The 17,575-nt window shown below is 34.0% G+C and overlaps 3 protein-coding genes across 3 annotated transcripts; 1 reads left to right on the top strand and 2 right to left on the bottom strand.

Moving 5' to 3' along the window:
* Positions 1 to 313: 313 nt before the first annotated feature.
* On the bottom strand, positions 314 to 3,288 carry ATPQ (ATP synthase D chain). Its single transcript, XM_078320695.1, has 5 exons — positions 2,858 to 3,288; positions 1,961 to 2,042; positions 1,602 to 1,666; positions 864 to 950; positions 314 to 690 (listed from the first exon to the last, which is right to left on the bottom strand). Exons 1-5 carry the CDS (start codon positions 3,098 to 3,100, stop codon positions 589 to 591), a joined length of 579 nt encoding a protein of 192 aa, XP_078176821.1. The 5' UTR covers positions 3,101 to 3,288; the 3' UTR covers positions 314 to 588.
* A 499-nt stretch (positions 3,289 to 3,787) lies between these two features.
* On the bottom strand, positions 3,788 to 9,511 carry SAMC1 (S-adenosylmethionine carrier 1). Its single transcript, XM_078320648.1, has 12 exons — positions 9,219 to 9,511; positions 9,006 to 9,116; positions 8,507 to 8,589; positions 8,032 to 8,108; positions 7,206 to 7,296; positions 6,681 to 6,734; positions 5,726 to 5,821; positions 5,215 to 5,304; positions 4,941 to 4,992; positions 4,607 to 4,668; positions 4,455 to 4,529; positions 3,788 to 4,160 (listed from the first exon to the last, which is right to left on the bottom strand). The coding sequence occupies exons 1-12, from the start codon at positions 9,271 to 9,273 to the stop codon at positions 4,038 to 4,040; spliced, it is 969 nt and encodes a 322-aa protein (XP_078176774.1). The 5' UTR covers positions 9,274 to 9,511; the 3' UTR covers positions 3,788 to 4,037.
* A 3,768-nt stretch (positions 9,512 to 13,279) lies between these two features.
* Positions 13,280 to 15,846, top strand: LOC144571677 (glucan endo-1,3-beta-glucosidase 8-like). The gene is made up of 4 exons (XM_078321024.1): positions 13,280 to 13,678; positions 13,958 to 14,314; positions 14,891 to 15,193; positions 15,402 to 15,846. The coding sequence occupies exons 1-4, from the start codon at positions 13,323 to 13,325 to the stop codon at positions 15,835 to 15,837; spliced, it is 1,452 nt and encodes a 483-aa protein (XP_078177150.1). The 5' UTR covers positions 13,280 to 13,322; the 3' UTR covers positions 15,838 to 15,846.
* Positions 15,847 to 17,575: the final 1,729 nt, after the last annotated feature.

Below are 17,575 nucleotides of genomic sequence, written 5' to 3'. Positions count from 1 at the left end.
ATTTTATTTTTCATGTTAAATACTTTTATCATTTTGATTTTTTGTTATTTAAATTGATTGGTTTATTATTTAGTTAAACTATACAAGCACTAGCTTGAATTTCCGAACGCCAAAGGATTCGAAAGTTAATATATTCTTAAAAAAAGGATAATAAACGACAGCTGCAATTGAATCACTCCGCGCCATATGAAAAGGGACAAAAATGAAAATTCACTCCAACATGCTTATTTTTTCGTAAAGCACTTTTATTTATGATGGCGGTTTAAGCAAAATGGAATCGTTAATAATTATTGATGTCAAAATGAAGATATAATTAAGAAACTAAACTCTGGTAAAGAACAGTCCTGTTATTAAGAAACCAGTCGTTGTAAGAGTAACCAGCCGCACCACAATTTACCCAGCTAAAAAAATGAACAGTAACAGAATCCATTCCAAGTCTTCAAATGCAGTTATGCAACGACTTGCACCTAAGACGAGTGGGAAAACGGGAAACAATATTCCTCAAAAGGAAAAATAAAAAAAGGTGAATTTTTATTGGACAAATATCAAAACAAGCATTCCAAGCTGCTCTCTGTTTTCATTTTCTATTTAATATCCCCAGAAATCATTGCGAATTTCATCATCAAATTTCTTCTTCAACTCAGGGTACTTCTCAAAATACTCATCAGCAGTCATAGTGCTCATCTTTCTCTGTACCAAAGACATCCAAAAATATATATAAAAAAAATAATATAGGCCCATTAGTTAGACTACAAAATCTGTTCTGGAACAAATATGTAGTACTTTCAGAGTTAAAAGATACTCTCTCAATCTTGAGTGTGGACATCAATATGGAAATTAAAGAAGATAAAATACTTGTTTACCTTCAACTCCTGAACTTCAGCAATTTCCTTCTCCAATCGCTCCGATTCCTTCTGAGCCTTCAGCCCTGCTTCTTTAAGATCCTTCAACTGCATTTACCAATTTCCTATTTTTTTTTATTTTTCTCTATTTCCTTTCATTCTTCACTTGGAATACACCAAACAAGGTCATGGCTCATTAAGCCAATAGCAGTGCTCATGATATTTGCAATTTGTAACCTCAACCATCATCCCATACAGATAATGGTTTAAATTTAGGATTTACAGTGTACAACAAATGCAGGCTAGGAGCTGAGACCTCATATAATCAAGTTTTAAGTAATATTGTATATTATTAGGATTAACTGCTTGGGATATACTAACCTGGTTGCAATACAAAAATGGATCCAATATTACAAAACATTTTCATAAATTCACCACAATCATTTGTTTATACAATGCTTGCAACAAGTACTTCAAAAAATTATAGGAACTTGTTTTCCGCATGTTAAAATTTACCTGAAAACTAGTTCTGTATGACATCCAGGGAGCCAAGTAATAACACTATTCAAACAAAAAACCTAAATAACTTCCTGCCCCTTGTCTGGAAAGAGGCCAAATATTAACCTATGTCAACCAGTAATTTGAGTGCTGGCAGGTTGACCGCCCCCCCCCCCCCCCCCCCCACACACACACAAATTCGAGTACCAACAAGAAATTTGTACAGCCAAACTTTGGCTGTGAATTTCAAAATAAGCTTACCAGAACTTCGAATTTGGGCTTGTATTGAGGAGTAACAGTGTCAACAAACTTTGGAAGCTCAATGCCTACAAAATCATCATAAAACTTCAGTCACTAAAATTTAAAAGGTGATGATTCTTCGTTACATAAAAACTGACTGGAAAGCATATATTCTTTAAGATTTTTCTTTCTGTTTATTATTTGCATAATACAATAGAATTTCTAATTCAAGCTATACAGTTTTAAGAATGGAACCTGTGGAAATAGCTATTTCGCAAGTAATTCTTACATGCAACAAAAGCCACATCAACTCAAGTCCAAAAACAATGAAAAATTCAAAAACAAAGGATATATAATATAAGAGAAGGGGAGGAACATACTCTCATAGCCCTGCTTGTAGACATTCACCAAATTCTCCCCAATTCCCTTCTTGTAGTATTCCCAGTCAATCGGTTTAGGTTCCTTCAGAGCAATTGAAGAACCAAGACAAACATAAAGCCCGTTCAGTTTACAAAAAAAAATGTATTTACTATGCACGAGTCAGTCTCTAAATGATATATACAGCAGAAAAAATAATTATGCTTAATCATCCACATTTTTCTTTATCAGATGGAAATCAATCTAATCCATGTCAAAGGTGACAATCAAATATAGTTATAATTTTCAAGGAAACTTCTTGGTGCAGATATTAGACTATCAATTGTGTCAATGAAGGATAACACAGTTTCAGACTATACATACAAATAAAACAGTTGTGTCATCATTTTAATACATAAATGACAAGAGATTATTAATCTCCAATGTGGAACATTCTCAAATGTTAAAAAAAAAAAAAGAAGTTTTAGATAATCAATGTGTATTTTTTTTCTGAAAAATGTGACAACTCTATCTAGTGATCAAAACCAACTATTACTCAATGACAATTGGCAATTGATAATCAACATATATTAGAATTTTATCTACCAGGTACAAAGAATAATTCCACCAAGATCAACATTATTTTAGCATTCTACGTAAATCTATGATATCGATAGATAGTTTTACAGTATGTAAATATTTAGGTTGAACAAAAACAATTTGTTTCAGAAGTGAAAGAGGTGCCAATGGTCACTTAATTTAAAAATAAAACAATAATATATTATCAATCATTTCAATGATCAATTCAGAACGGCGACGCGTGAATTTCTACGTATAAAAAAGTTACAACAACACCGATACCAGACCCTAGATCCTGGATACATGTAGATCTGATGACGTAAAAGAAATATTAAAAATACCATTGAGAACTTCGTCTGGAGCTGTTGGTTGACATCGTTGAAGGCGCGGCGGAGGTTGGCGAACTCCTTGCGAGCCGTATCGGAGACTAGCAGTTTACCCAAGCCGTCCCAGTCGATCCCGTCCCCGGCCTTCGTCGCCCCCCTCACCGCTTTAGTCAAGCCGTCCCAGTCGATTTTCTGCCCACCCTTCGCCGCAGCCGCCGCCGCCGACTCCAGCGCTATTTTCGCTGCGTTACTGCTCATTTTTCAGATCGATCTCTCTTATAAGTGTTTTTGTGACTTTTTCTGGAGGATTTTGTTGGTTCTTTTCTTGTTCTTCTCCGATCGACTAGGAAAATGTGAGAGAAGAAATCAGCAAGCTGAGACCTAGGGCAGGAAATTGGGAGAGAGAGAGAAGATTGGTGGTTCAGCCTCGGATACACCTGGTGCATCAAGGGGAAGAGTAGTTTAATCTCTCTGTTGTTGGAACCAACTAATAATAGGCTAGTTGTTTGTGATACTGTTCCATGAAGGACTTTGTACTCCATTGGGCCTTTAACGGGCCTATCAAAAATACAAAAACAAATGTAAGAAACAGCATACTGATAATGCTATGTTCAAATCGAGCTAAATCAGATCGGGGCTGGGCTGTTTAGATTGCTTCCCGTCTCGCTCCTTTTCGATTTGAGCCTCTCAAGTGAGATTAGAGCAGAGCCGAACCCAATATCAGCATGACAGCATCAGGCTCGCATATCTTTTAATTACTAACTTTAGTTTGACAATGTAAAAGCGTAAGCGTAATTCTAACTATTTAAAAATATTTTCAAAGATTAAAGAACAGATTTTGTCGTTGTTTAGGATAATTGTACTATTTTTTTTTTTTTGAAGGAGAATTGTATTATTATTAGTAACCCATTAAACTTACTGTGAACTTTAAAGGAGCACCCAGGCTGTACCCAACCACCATAAAAATGTACTCTGCTTATTTGATCGATTTGAAATTTGGGACAATCGAACAAAAGGAAGAATAAGAAGAGTGCAAGCAAATATGATGTTGAATATCCAAAAAAACTGCTTTAAAGTTTAGCATCTAAAACTGACAACAAAAACAATTAAACATTATTCAAATATTATATCTCTTCGAATAACAGTGAGTACAGCAGTAAACCAACTTAAACCGAGTGCATTATTGTTTCCTGTACTACTCTTCTTTCAAAGATTCTGATTTGGAGCGTTGTTCGGAAAGCAAAAGTTTGGTCCTCTCCAGTACACCAAAGAAAATGGAGCCTCCAATTCCAATCCATAGCACTCTTGGCTCTATTCCCTATTAGAAAGCTTATTTTTCAATAATTATATATTTCTGTAGGGGATGCCTGCCTATTGAATCTTATTATACTAGTATGTAAACAAAAGGCAAGATCTGGAATTTCCAAAATGTCAAACAGCCTTGTTTTACTGCAGTTGAACTGTGATTAACTCTCGTAATCCCAATTAAGAATCAGCATAACAAATATCAAGTAAAAATTAACCCTAGATTGTGCAATGCTCTAACCAATCCAATTTAGTGTCACATTGTAGATCACACACGCACACAAAACGAGAGAGAGAGAGAGAGAACCTTCAAAAAGGCAGCAGGACCTTCCTCTCGTAAAATAGTCTGAGCACAGTTTATGATGCCATTATACTGGTTACCCTGCACAAGAAAAAACAAAGAATAAAAACCAAGAAAATAGAAATAGTTTACATCCAACAGAATGTAGTATACTTTACCTGAACCATTAATCTTGTTTTCAGTACATCCAGTGGTGTTGTAATAGCTCCAGTTACTGCACCTACAGAGATCACAGATATTTGACTAAGAAGGTTTAATATTTACTTCTGGAACTTTTCCAATCATTTTTACTTTAATTTCTTTTATTCTTAGCTAAATATACTTTAAGTCCAGAAATTAATCTTTAATTGCTCGGGACACTTATTTGTCTAAAATCAAAATTTGGAATAGATGTAAGTGAAACAAAGGGAGTAACGAAATAATGGGAAACTTGATACAAGGGGAGAAATGAGAAAATTTAAGCATGCAGGAAAAACAAAGACAAGAATTTACCAGCAAATGCACCAATGACAGCATTCTCTGGATCAGTTAAATCTCGCTTTGCCTAGAAAGCAAAATGAGGATAAAATGATTTCTTGATATCAAGCCGAATCTATTCTAAAGTGCAAAAGAAATGTGGAAAATTAACCTTCTACAATTTAACACTACTACTATTGAGGACTATGAAACAATATAACATAGTTTTTTGTTTTGCATTGCAAATTAATGGTCTGAATAGGTCATTATCTAAGCTACGGAAAAAATAGGGCGATAACTTAAAAATTACCGCAGTCTTATAACCAATACGCATCTGCTCATAGATGCAGAACTGGATTGCATCAAAGGGAAGATCTCTTAGCAGAAAAGAACCATAACCCTACAAACCCGAAGTTGAAAGAAAAGGAAAACAAAAACAACAAAAAATAAGTAAATGCATTCATGTTTCCAGTTGCTATCCCAAGGACAAGCACACATCAAATTTGTACCTACTAGCACGTACCCTTTACTAAAAGTTCATTTAAAGCACATATACTTTGCACATTCATTCTGGTTTGCTTAGTGCTTAATTGCACAAATGGGTAATAAGGGAAAAGAGGGTGAAACAAAGTCTGAGGTAACATTCCGTAATCAAGACAATTGGAATGATACTGAGTTGACTGAAACTTAGTCACACAATAGAGGGTTAAACAGTGCTTCATTATTAAATTGCAGAACAAACAATTTCAAATGTCCAAATCTTGTAATATTCACGTAATCATCACTGAAGCTTGTCCTTCATAAAGAGAAAAGACAAGTACCGCAAAAAGGCCTTTAACTCCCTCTTTACTGAGAATAAGTCGAACCACATCAGGTGCAGAGCTGAACTGCCCTGTTTGCATTCTTTGCTTAACCACCTAAAATTACCAATTAGAAAAATTAAAAGACAAAACTGCAATTAAGATTGACGGAAATTCAGACACATTAATTTCATTTGTAAAACAAAAACTATCCTTTCTATTGTCAGAATATCCTTTTTGACAGTACATCTTTTTAATTGGTTTTTACGAGCATTATGTAACTTCTTTTCTCCTTTTCTTTGTGTGGCCATTGGCAACCTCAATATATTAAGTGCGAAATAGTCTGGCATTTGACCAACCAAAAGTTCTGCAGACTTGGTCAAACACAATAAAAAACATAAAGATAACTTCTGACCAAAGCTACTTTAAGTGCAACCTTGTGCGTCAAAAGATATATGCTGCTGCTAGAATTGTGAATAGTTGTATGCAAAATAAAAGTTTTCGCTGTATCAATTTAAAGGTTTGTCAAGTTTGGCAAGACTCATCATTACGACAGTATCATGGGCCATGCATCCATTCTTAAGAGTATTTTTTATTTTTTTTTATAAACTTGGTCAAACACAATAAAAAACATAAACATAAACATAACTTCTGACCAAAGCCACTTGAAGTGCAACCTTGTGCATCAAAAGATACATGCTGCTGCTAGAATTGGGAATAGTTGTATGCAAAAATAAAAGTTTTCGCAGTATCAAATTAAAGGTTTGTCAAGTTTGGCAAGACTCATCATTACGACAGTATCATGGGCCATGCATCCATTCTTCAAGTATTTTTTTTTTTTTTGGGGTGAACTTGGGCTATTCCATTTGGGTTTCATTTCTAGCCAAACTTGTTTGGGATTTGGTGGTGGTTGTTGTAAACTTGGGCTATTCTTAAAGTATTTTATGCATTAGAAAATAAGAAGTGAAATATGCACCTCTGTTGGAACACGAATAAGGGAAGCAGCAAGCCCTCCAATTGCTCCAGCAGACTGTTTATAAAGGAAAAAATTGAAATTCCAAGAGGATTAAAACTTCATAACAAATCCTTCAAAATTTCATTCAATTCTCAAATTGTAGCCCTTGAAGTCTCTCAAAATTATAATGCCCCTTTTAACTATGGCATGAACTCTACAAAAGACGCATAGGAATGCAATTGGCAAATTCAGTCTATGTTCCATAGAAAATGCTCTATTGATAGAATATCTGCGGTATGTTCACTGCAAGATCAACAACTTTACAGATGAAATGTTTAACGCAACTTATTTATCCAAATCCAAACATCTTGAAATACTTAGGTACTAGAGAAAATGTACTAGAGAGCATCTCAAAACAAAAGAACCAAAAAATCTAACTAAGAAAGGGTTGCTCTAGTTTTCAAATAGTGAAGGCCAAAAAGAAATTGTGTAGTTGGTGAAACAATTATCCAATTTATATGCGGTAAAATAAGAACTTCATCATACCAAGTGAGCAAAAGCACTGAGATTCTCAGGGAACATAGTCAATAACTTTTGTTTTGCAGGCTCATATACTCCCACAAATAAAGCAGATGCCCTGTCAGCAGATAAGAAGATGAGCAAAGAAGCAAGTTATGTTTACAACTCAGTTCAAGCTCAGATCCCATTTGTATCCCCTCAATATCTTAAAACTTCACACATGCCTCTTAAAAACATGAAGAAAAAATCATATCCCCTCAAAACCACCAAAATGTAACAGATACTCCTGCCAGCACTATCACAACCTGAGGAATTTGGAATTAACTTTGTAGCATGAGCCATCTATAATGTAATTATTATGTTGTTATAAAAGCCCTTCCTCACTCCTGTTTTGGAAAGGAAATTTTAAGATATATACAAGAAAATCACAAAATTGACTCAAAAGACCTTATATTGCTGACTCAGAGACTATTTTGTAAGATAGATTAGTCTCTTCTACATAACTTCTATTGCTAACTAAGTAAATTAAAGTTGATATAAGCTAAATCTAGGAAAAAGGAGTATCCTTGTTGTTATGGAAGTATGTAGGGCAAACAAAATTTCTTGTTTTGCAGGGATGTGCAGGATATTCTGAGGTTCAATAGGGCTAAACATGAATTCCACCTATTGTAACTCTGCGTAGTTGGTTCAAATCAGAATATCATCATGCTTACAAATGTGTAAATTTTCATTACCAGAACCAAGAAGGTACCCAACTAATGCACGGAACAAAAATATACCAGTGAGCCAAATACAGGACTGGTAAAGCAATGATTGCATTACAATCTATAAGTAACAAAGTATGCCAACTCACGGTAAAACTCCAGCAAGATTTCCAGCCAAACCAGAATACAAGCCCTTCCAGTGAATTTTAGCCCCACCATGAGCAGCCTGAAATAAAATCATACTAAAAGTAAGAACAAACAAAGTAATAAGCTAGCAAAAATCTGAAGAAACAGTAAAAGAGTTCATTGTCACTTTTATAAAAACAGTAAAACTTGTTATAAAAGTAATAAGGGAGAATTTAATTTTATATGAGCTTTAACGTCATTGTCACTTTTATAACAGGTTTACTTCCTGGAGTATCTCACTTGTTACCTTTCATTGTATTATAGGACAATATGAGTTAAAACATTACAATTTCAACTCCATAGCATACTAAAGAAAAACAAACTATCTTGTCAGAAAGACTAGGGATAATGAGTAACGGGTATATTGAAAATGCACATACAAATAACTGATAAAGCTAAATAGAATAAAAAAAAATCCAATGTGCTTGATTGACCTGCCTGAAGCCTTGTCTTTATGGTATCAATGGGGTATAGCGCTGTTTCAACGATTACACCAGCTGTACCTCCTGCTATAATACCCTCTGAAATGAAATACACGCTACGTTAAATTTCTTATAAACATACAAATGTGCAGGAATATATCTTCACACCTTCAGTATGTCATTAGAAGTTAGAATTTTCTTAAAAAGACTCTTGGTCATTTTTTCCGAAGTAGACAAGTAGTCTGCACCAGGTAAAAATACAATTTAGCCAATGAAAATGGCTCCATTCTTAAATATAGATACTTATTTTAGTTAGTAGAACTTATTTTTCTCAAATTTATGATTAAATAATTGGTGGTATGATGCTTAGCTTATCTCGGGGACAAGTAATTTTGCTATTTGCAGGGTGTTGTTCTTCAAATAATTTCAATATATCAGGAGAATTTTATGGAAGGTTTTCTGAAAGATTCAAACCTCAAACTAAAAAGTTAGAAGATTAAACCTAGTAAAATTACCAAATATAATTCGTAGAAAATCAATTGGCTTCTGTTTGTTTTCTTCCATGCTGACAGATGCAAATAGCCTATTTGAGGCTACTGATGAGTTCATCTGGCTTGGGTATACATCTGAAAAGACATATTATCTCATTACAACATACACTTCACAAATAATCCACATTCGCGACTCATTTCTCGTTACATGTGAAATAAAATGTGGGGATGTTATACCTGAAGAGTTTGCATGAGAGGTTCTAGAATTGAGAGCCAAAATTGGGGGCCCCATTAAATCCACCGATAAAGTCGCGTTCCTTCCGTATAATGAGATGTGACAGGAGAAGGCGCTGGTTAGTCTGTTGTTCCTGAGCTCGGTGGTAACTGGTGGTGGCGGTGGAGGTGAGCAGCAGAGCACGCCGCTAGAAAGCTTCTTGGAATGGGATGCCAAGGGGATGAAGCTGGGTTTATGAATTAGCGGTTGGGATTATTTTGTCGTAATCAAATGGCCAGATCAGATTTAGGAGGATTTCAGTAATATCGTACGATAACTCAAGAAGTTAATCGTTCGAATCGGAACCTTTCAATAAGAGATATATCGTCCACGATATGATACGAATCGTACGATTCAAAAGAATTCCATCTTAGCGATCTGGCACGTTTTGAAAGCAACGATGTTCTCCGAAATTTTTTTATCTACCACCGCAATAAATCAAAATTAAATAATTACCACCCAATCAGTCATATTTCCAAATCTATTACGTTCGCAGACCCAATCGACATACTGATTGGAATCGGTGCGCCAACTGAGTATGCGTACTCATTCAGTGCGCCAACTAAGTATGCGTACTCATTCAGTGCGCCAACTGAGTATGCACACCCATTCGGTACGCCAACTGAGTATGCGCACCCATTCAGTGTGCCGACCGATTTTTTTTTTTTTATTTGCTTTTCAATTTCTTCAACGAATTAATAATAGTGAGCCCCTTTATCTTTTTCTGTTTTGATCAGCAGGTCAGCAGATGAATTGAAGGAACAGGAAAAAAAATCAGTGCGCCAATTGAATTGGCGCATGAAATTGATGTGCAAATCTAGTTGGTGCACCGATTTCAATCAGTTCACTAACCGAGTCTGCAAACGTGGTAGGTTTGGAAATATAATTGATTAGGTGGTAATTATTTAATTTTGATTTATTGCGGTGGTAGATAAAAAAATTTCGGCGATGTTCTATCTCGCTGATTTCTCTCCTTGTACAGACTACAGACTCGATTGGTGAGAATATGACTCCTATGTCTCTCGTGTGTTTTTTTTTTTTTTTTTTTTTCTTAATTACTTTTTTCGTTCCTCTTTTGTATGTACGGAGGACTGGGGAATTGCTCTTTCCCATTTAAAATGGATAAAATCAGGAATTAATTACTACTTAACTAGTGCTGTTGAAATTTTTATAATTTTCTTTGAGTTTGGCTAGTATAACATCAGTGTCATTTCAACCTATATAACCCCAACTCTAAAACCTATCAAATCGACTTCAAACGGTGAATCCAAACCGTTCAAACCGATCTACTTCATTAGTTGTGCATTTACATGCAAAATTTATAACTTTTCGAATTTATTTAGTATTAAGTCAAGCAGTCAAATGTGTGAGTTTTTAAGTTCATTTTAATACATTCATTTTTCAATATTTTTACCGCTTGATTTGATACTAAAATAACTCGAAAATATAAAAAAAAAATTGTATGTAAACGCATCACTCATAATGTAAATCGGTTTGAACGGTTTGGATTAGTCGTTCAAAGTCGATTTGATAGGTTTTAGAGTTTGTGTTATATAGGCTAAAATGACACTAATGTTATATTAGCCAAACTCATTTTCTTTACCTATCAAAATATGAAGAGTATTGCTTGGGTGCTATGGATAGCATAGAGAGCTACGGTACTAAGGCTCAATATTAGAGTTTTCAAAATTCTAATGATCGATACGAACCGTTCTTCTTATTCTCCATATTAATATGTGTTTGGAGACCAAATTTTACATTTTATGAAAAAAATTTATTATTTTTTTAAATAGGTAGAAAATCAAATATCTGAATGTTGCAGAATTTTTTAGATCAAGTGATTTTCTACCTAGCTAAAAAAATAGTAAAATTTTTTCAAAAAATGTAAAATTTGGTATCCAAACACATATTAATATGGAGAACAAGATGAACGGTTCGGATCGACTGTTAGGATTTTGAAAACTCAAATATTAAGCCGTAGCACCGTAGCTCTTTATGCTATCCATAGCCCCAAGCCTTACTCAAATATGAAATATCTTATTTAGTCATCACTGCTGAAGACTATTTACCGATGTGTTCACGGAAACTTATAATATTTTTAATTTCCCTATACAAACTTGAAATATTTTAATTTTTCATTATAACTAACAGCATGCTGTAATTATAAACATTAAATTTATTTACCACATCAACAATTTAACAATTTTTAAATATTTTCATTCTTGCAATTTTTAATGACGTGGCAAAAAGAATTGATTGCTAACAATACCTCCATGAAATTGATTCTTACAAAATTTGATATGACACTTCCACTAATTTAAATTGATAAAGTACGAATTACTTCACAATCAGACAATTGAATTTACATTTGCCACATCAAAATTTGTAATAATTTCTTTGCAAACGGAATCGAGAATCACTAAAAAAAAATTATTTACTTTATTATTAATTTTTATACTTAAATTTAATCTTTATACTAAACTTTAAAATTTATCGACATGGAAATCTCTTTTGTATTTTTTTGAACGCTTGTTATCGAGCTGTTAAATTAACACAAGATATTGTCAAATAAATATCTTATGAGGATCCATGCCTCTTCGTTAGGGGTGTCAATGGTACCTTTTTAGCCGTTTACCCGACCCGTATCGTATTCGATAAGGCGGGTATGGGTAAGGTTTTTTTTTCGTTAGCTTATTGGGTATGGGTATGGGTAAGAATTTTTTTTCGTTAAATAAATGGGTAAGGGTATGGGTAATGACTATTTCGTACCCGTTACCCTATAAGATAATTATAAAATTCAAATATATATTAAATTCAATTTCCAACCCACTTAAATGTATACTCAATTAAATTTTCAACCCACTTAAATGTATATTCGTGTTTTTGAATTTTTATTCTTTATAAAAAATAATTTAGTTGGAATTGATTGCACATTTATTTTATTTTTTATTAGAAATGCAATTATATATGTGTTAAAATGAATAAGTTTTTGATCTTTAATTTGTAAAATATAATAAAACTAATTATTATACTAGTATTATCCGTTATTCACCCGCTACCGTTTCGTTACCCGATAATATTAACGGGTAAGGGTAGGGTAGGATAAGATCAATTTTTAATGGGTATGGGTAAGGTATGGGTAAGGTCAATTTTAATGGGTATGGGTATGAAAATGTCTCCACCCAATCCGTACTGTACCCATTGACACCCCTACTCTTCGTTGAAGCTCGTTAATTAGTTCATATGTAAATTCAAGTCAAAACACTAGCTTGGTTCAAGTGAAACACTAGTTACTTTTAACGGGAAAATATGATATGTTGATTAGAAAATTTTGTGAAATATTGTTAAATGTTTGATTAGAAAATAGGAACGCTATGAAAAATAATTTGCAGGTGGGTTGTATGTTTGAATATAACTTAATTTGTTTATTGCACTATTTGTGAGGTCGACGCAATGTTGATCAATTTTCTTAAACTTTTTGTTAGATTAAATAAAAAAAAACAAATTTTCTTATACTTGGTTCCATGATCGAGGATACAAATTGTATATTATCAGCATTTAATAGTAGTAAGATATAGTAATTGTTTTATCTATACGGCAATGATATTTGTCAATAGCAGAATATAACATTTTTGGTTTAAAATTTATAAAAGTTAGGTTGGAACCTGTACCAGGTGAAAAAGAATGCATCTCTAAGATAGCGTTTTAATTATAAATTTATGATTTACTACCGTGGTTGACTGTGTATTTTTCCTATTAATTAAGAAAAATTGAAAAAAAAAAAAAATGCGTGATTCAATCTCTCCATAATTGTGGACCAAATGATCCCTCGGTTACGTCTTCAATCCAACTGAGCATCCTGACATGGAGCTCCCTATTTTTATCAAATTATCAAATTCATTCTAAAATCAACAAAATACCGTTAGCTTCCCTCCTCTCTAACCATATTGCGCCTTCTTAACTGTAATATCTGTCATTTTATCATTCCCTTTTTCATCCCTCCCACACAAAAAAAGAAAAGAAAAAAGAAATCAAAACTAACAAACGCAGGAAACCGAGCAGTCGCCATGGCAGAACCGTCACGGACTGTCATGCTGCTCGTAACCTTCATGGCAATTTTCACATTATCAAGAATAGCGAATGCCGAGACACTAGGCACCATTGGAGTCAATTGGGGTATCCAAATGACACACCCGATACCGCCCAAAATAGTCGTGGATATGCTGAAGGCAAACGGCATTAAGAAGGTGAAGTTGTTTGATGCAGACGACTGGACTCTGAGCGCATTGGTTGGTTCAAACATCGAGGTAATGGTCGGGATTCCCAACGACATGCTTGACAGAATAAGCAAATATAGTCATGCCAAGGATTGGGTGAAGAACAATGTCACTCAGTATGTTAAGGATGGAGGAGTCAATATCAAGTGAGTAACATGTCAAGCCATACAAACTCCAATTTTCTCCTTAATTTGCACTTATTACATGCTGGTAGTTCCATGAAAATGAGATGGCATGATGATGATAATTAACATTTATAACTAATTAAGTCATATATGCACATTCTTGTTTTGTTAGGTTGCCATTATTGTCCTTGATTTGCAATTAATTTGCATATGTATGCATAAAATAATTTTACCTTTCAACTTCTATCAAAAATGGATTTGGGTTGAACAATGGTTACCAATAACATGTATTAATTTCAGATATGTTGCAGTCGGTAATGAGCCTTTCTTGAAGAGTTACAACGGTTCATATCTCACCACCACCTTGCCGGCGCTACAGAACATTCAAAAGGCCCTTAATGAAGCGGGGCACGGTGATAAAATCAAGGCGACCATCCCTCTAAATGCAGATGTGTATGCATCCAGCAGCAACACACCGTCATCCGGCAGTTTTCGATCTGACATCAATGACCTCATGGTCCAGATAGTAACCTTTTTTAAGGAAAATGGCGCGCCATTTGTTGTCAACATCTACCCCTATCTCAGTCTATACCAAAACCCTGATTTCCCGTTGGATTTCGCTTTTTTTGGCACTGGATCGCGCAGCATCAATGACAAGTATGGATCAATTGCTCTAATTGCCTATAAAAGCTAATGATTTCTGCAAGAACTGCTTGATTTTTAAATGATAGTATAATGTAGATTTGGTTCAGTCATGGAGCTGAACATTTTTTTCAAAAACAGAGGAAAGAATGTAACATGTTAGGGAAAATCCACCTTTGAAATATCTCGTCTAGCCATTTTTTTGTGTATTTGCTTAAAATGATCATTATAATCTATTAAAGGGGAATGAGAAAGAACAGAATTGACGTATGGTATTAGGATTAGCAATTATTGACAAATGATGGAGAATACATGTTTCTCAATGTTAAAAATGATGTAGATAAGTACAAGGTTTAGAGATACTACTCAAACACAGGTCAAATTCTATGTCTTGTTTATCCTTAAAATTAAAAAAAAAAATGTATACATACCAAAGCATATTTCTAAAATTTACAAAAAAAAATGTCTTAGAAATCAATTTGGTTCAAAAATTAGAAAATCATGACCTTTAGTCTCAGGTTGTGTGTGTGGATTCATCTTTATCTCCGATAATTGACAATAAATGTTGTTCTCTGTGGTTGCTAACATCAGTGGCAAGCAATACACCAATGTGTTCGATGCAAATTTCGATACATTGGTCTGGTCACTGAAGAAGGCTGGTGTCCCCAATTTAAAGATCATTGTGGGAGAGGTTGGGTGGCCAACTGATGGCGACATAAAAGCGAGCCCTAGCAACGCAAAGAAGTTCTACGATGGATTTTTGAAAAAGGTGGCAAAGAAGGAGGGAACACCTATGAGGCCCGGTGCATTGGATGCCTACCTCTTTGGTCTCATTGATGAAGATCTGAAAAGCATTCTTCCTGGAAATTTTGAAAGGCATTGGGGTATCTTTACGTAAGTCCTTTTGTTGTGCCTTTTTTTAATTTCTTACATTAAAGAGCATATACAAATATTTCAATTAATTACAACAATTACATTAATTATTGCAAGTTGTATTAACATAACATTCTTTTCAATTAATTTTATCTTCTTTTGACATAGAAAATAAGTGTTATAATTAAGTTATGTTTAACCGACCGATTAAAATTATATCGATTATTAGGTATGACGGTAAGCCAAAGTTTCCTATGGACCTCTCCGGACAGGGGAAAGACAAGTACCTCATAGCTGCCAAAGGGATACAATATTTGCCGGCTCAATGGTGCGTTTTCAACAACGAGGCCAAAGATCTTTCAAGCCTGGCAGCTGACATAGACTACGCCTGCTCCCACGGTGACTGCACGTCACTCGGATATGGTTCACAATGCAACAATCTCAATAGTCAAGGCAATATTTCCTATGCGTTCAACATGTATTTCCAGATGACAGATCAAGACGTTAGAGCTTGCGACTTTGGCGGCTTGGCCAAGATCGTGAATAGGAACGCATCACAAAGTGGCTGTCTGTTCCCGGTGCAGATTATAAGTGCCGGAACACGAATCGCGTTGGCCAAAGCTATGTTTTTGAGTTTGTTGGTTGCAGTACTACTGTTTGTGTGAGAGGGTATACTAGTAAGAAACTTCAAGAGGCTTGATTTGTATGGAGAAATTGTTATAGACCGGGAGTATAAGAAAATTTCGAACGAATATTTTTTTGTTTGAGAGATGTACATTGTATGTAGCATGATTTAACTTATATGATTTTGTAGAAGCTGAATTAGTACATTCCGAAGTACATTCCGAAGTTAATTTGCTTTTTCTACCAATTGCAATCTATTTTGGCCATTTGAGTTTATGCAGGAGTTCATACGGTGTATAGTTAGAATATATATATAGTGGTGATGTAAGCTAGCTGCGGCATAGTATTGTAACTGACAGTTTAGCGTTTAAATTTCTTTTAATCCGATGCAGAGCGTTGCCCATTAATTATTACAGCCGCCTGTGTACTCAGAAACCTAAATACATCTTTCCACCTTAAATATTGAAATTTCAAAATAAAAACAGAAAAATAGCAAGTTGAAATATAATGCGCGCTTATAACAAGCGAGATCAGCCAATTAAGGTTGCTGAGACAAATATTTGATCAGCAATTGGCAAACTGCTAGCCACCAATAACAATGTATAATTAGTCACTACATACATTTTTATTTTCTATAAATTATTTATAAACAAACTATTAGGATGCAAAGAACTAGGCGTATCACAGTTACAATCAAACTTTACTTTTAGATTGCTGGTTTAATACACTTCATTAATCTTATTCTAAAAAAAAAAAAATTCATAACAATGCAGTAATTCCTTTTTCCCCTCGTGTAGGGGTGAAAACGGATCGGATACGAATCGAATAGCAGTAAAACAATATTTCGCATCTTTATTTCTTGGATACAAATACATATTAGATATTAAATGGATACGAAAACGAATTGGATCGGATATTTATTAAATAATATTAAAGTTTATAATATTTATCTAATTATAACGGTGAATAATATTTTTTATAATATATATTAAATTATATGGTACATATCGACTATTCAGATACTAATAATATATGTATCTGTATCCACACTAATATTTGAATTTCGTATATCCGTATCTAATTTGTTATTACTGATTGATATTAATTTGAATCCTTTTTCCGTAAAAATTAATATAATTCTAACTGCTCAAGAGTATCTAAACAACAAAACAGAACACACACATATATATATGAAGCCAACACTTCCATTATCAATTTTCATTTATGATGAAACAGAGAATCATCCATAAATTAATTGTTCTATCAATTGAGATTGAACGAGCAACCCCCGGCGGCCCGGCCCTATAAAAAAATGAAGAAATTGACCGATCTGATTAGACATTATGAATTAAGATAAAACAATAAACTAACAGACTTTTATTTCACATAAGTAAGATTCCACCATGGTCAAAGTATCATAGGAACTACTTTTAGGCTCATATATTTTGTCATTCAGTTGCATTTTTTTTTCTGTAATGCAGAGGAGAACCTTATTAAATCCATAAATGATATAATAAAATTATCTTTTATTTTGGAAAGGCAACCAGAGTAAGAGTTCAACATTCCAAAAATTTATTTCCAAAGTTAAAGATTCATTGTGTTAATGTACATTCTACAATAAACTTTTTTTTTTTTTTAAGGTTAGCGGCATAAACCGCTAACATTTGTATTGATAAAAAAATACAATAAACTATCTTATTCGAGGAAAATGTAGATAACTTTTTAATTAAATGTGTTCGTGAAAATATGCATCTATTTCGATCGGAACTGAAAAATTGT

This window comes from Carex rostrata, chromosome 19 (assembly GCF_964058835.1).
Source record: "Carex rostrata chromosome 19, lpCarRost1.2, whole genome shotgun sequence".
Taxonomy (NCBI): Eukaryota; Viridiplantae; Streptophyta; class Magnoliopsida; order Poales; family Cyperaceae; genus Carex; species Carex rostrata.
This window is presented reverse-complemented; position numbering and strand designations above follow the sequence as displayed.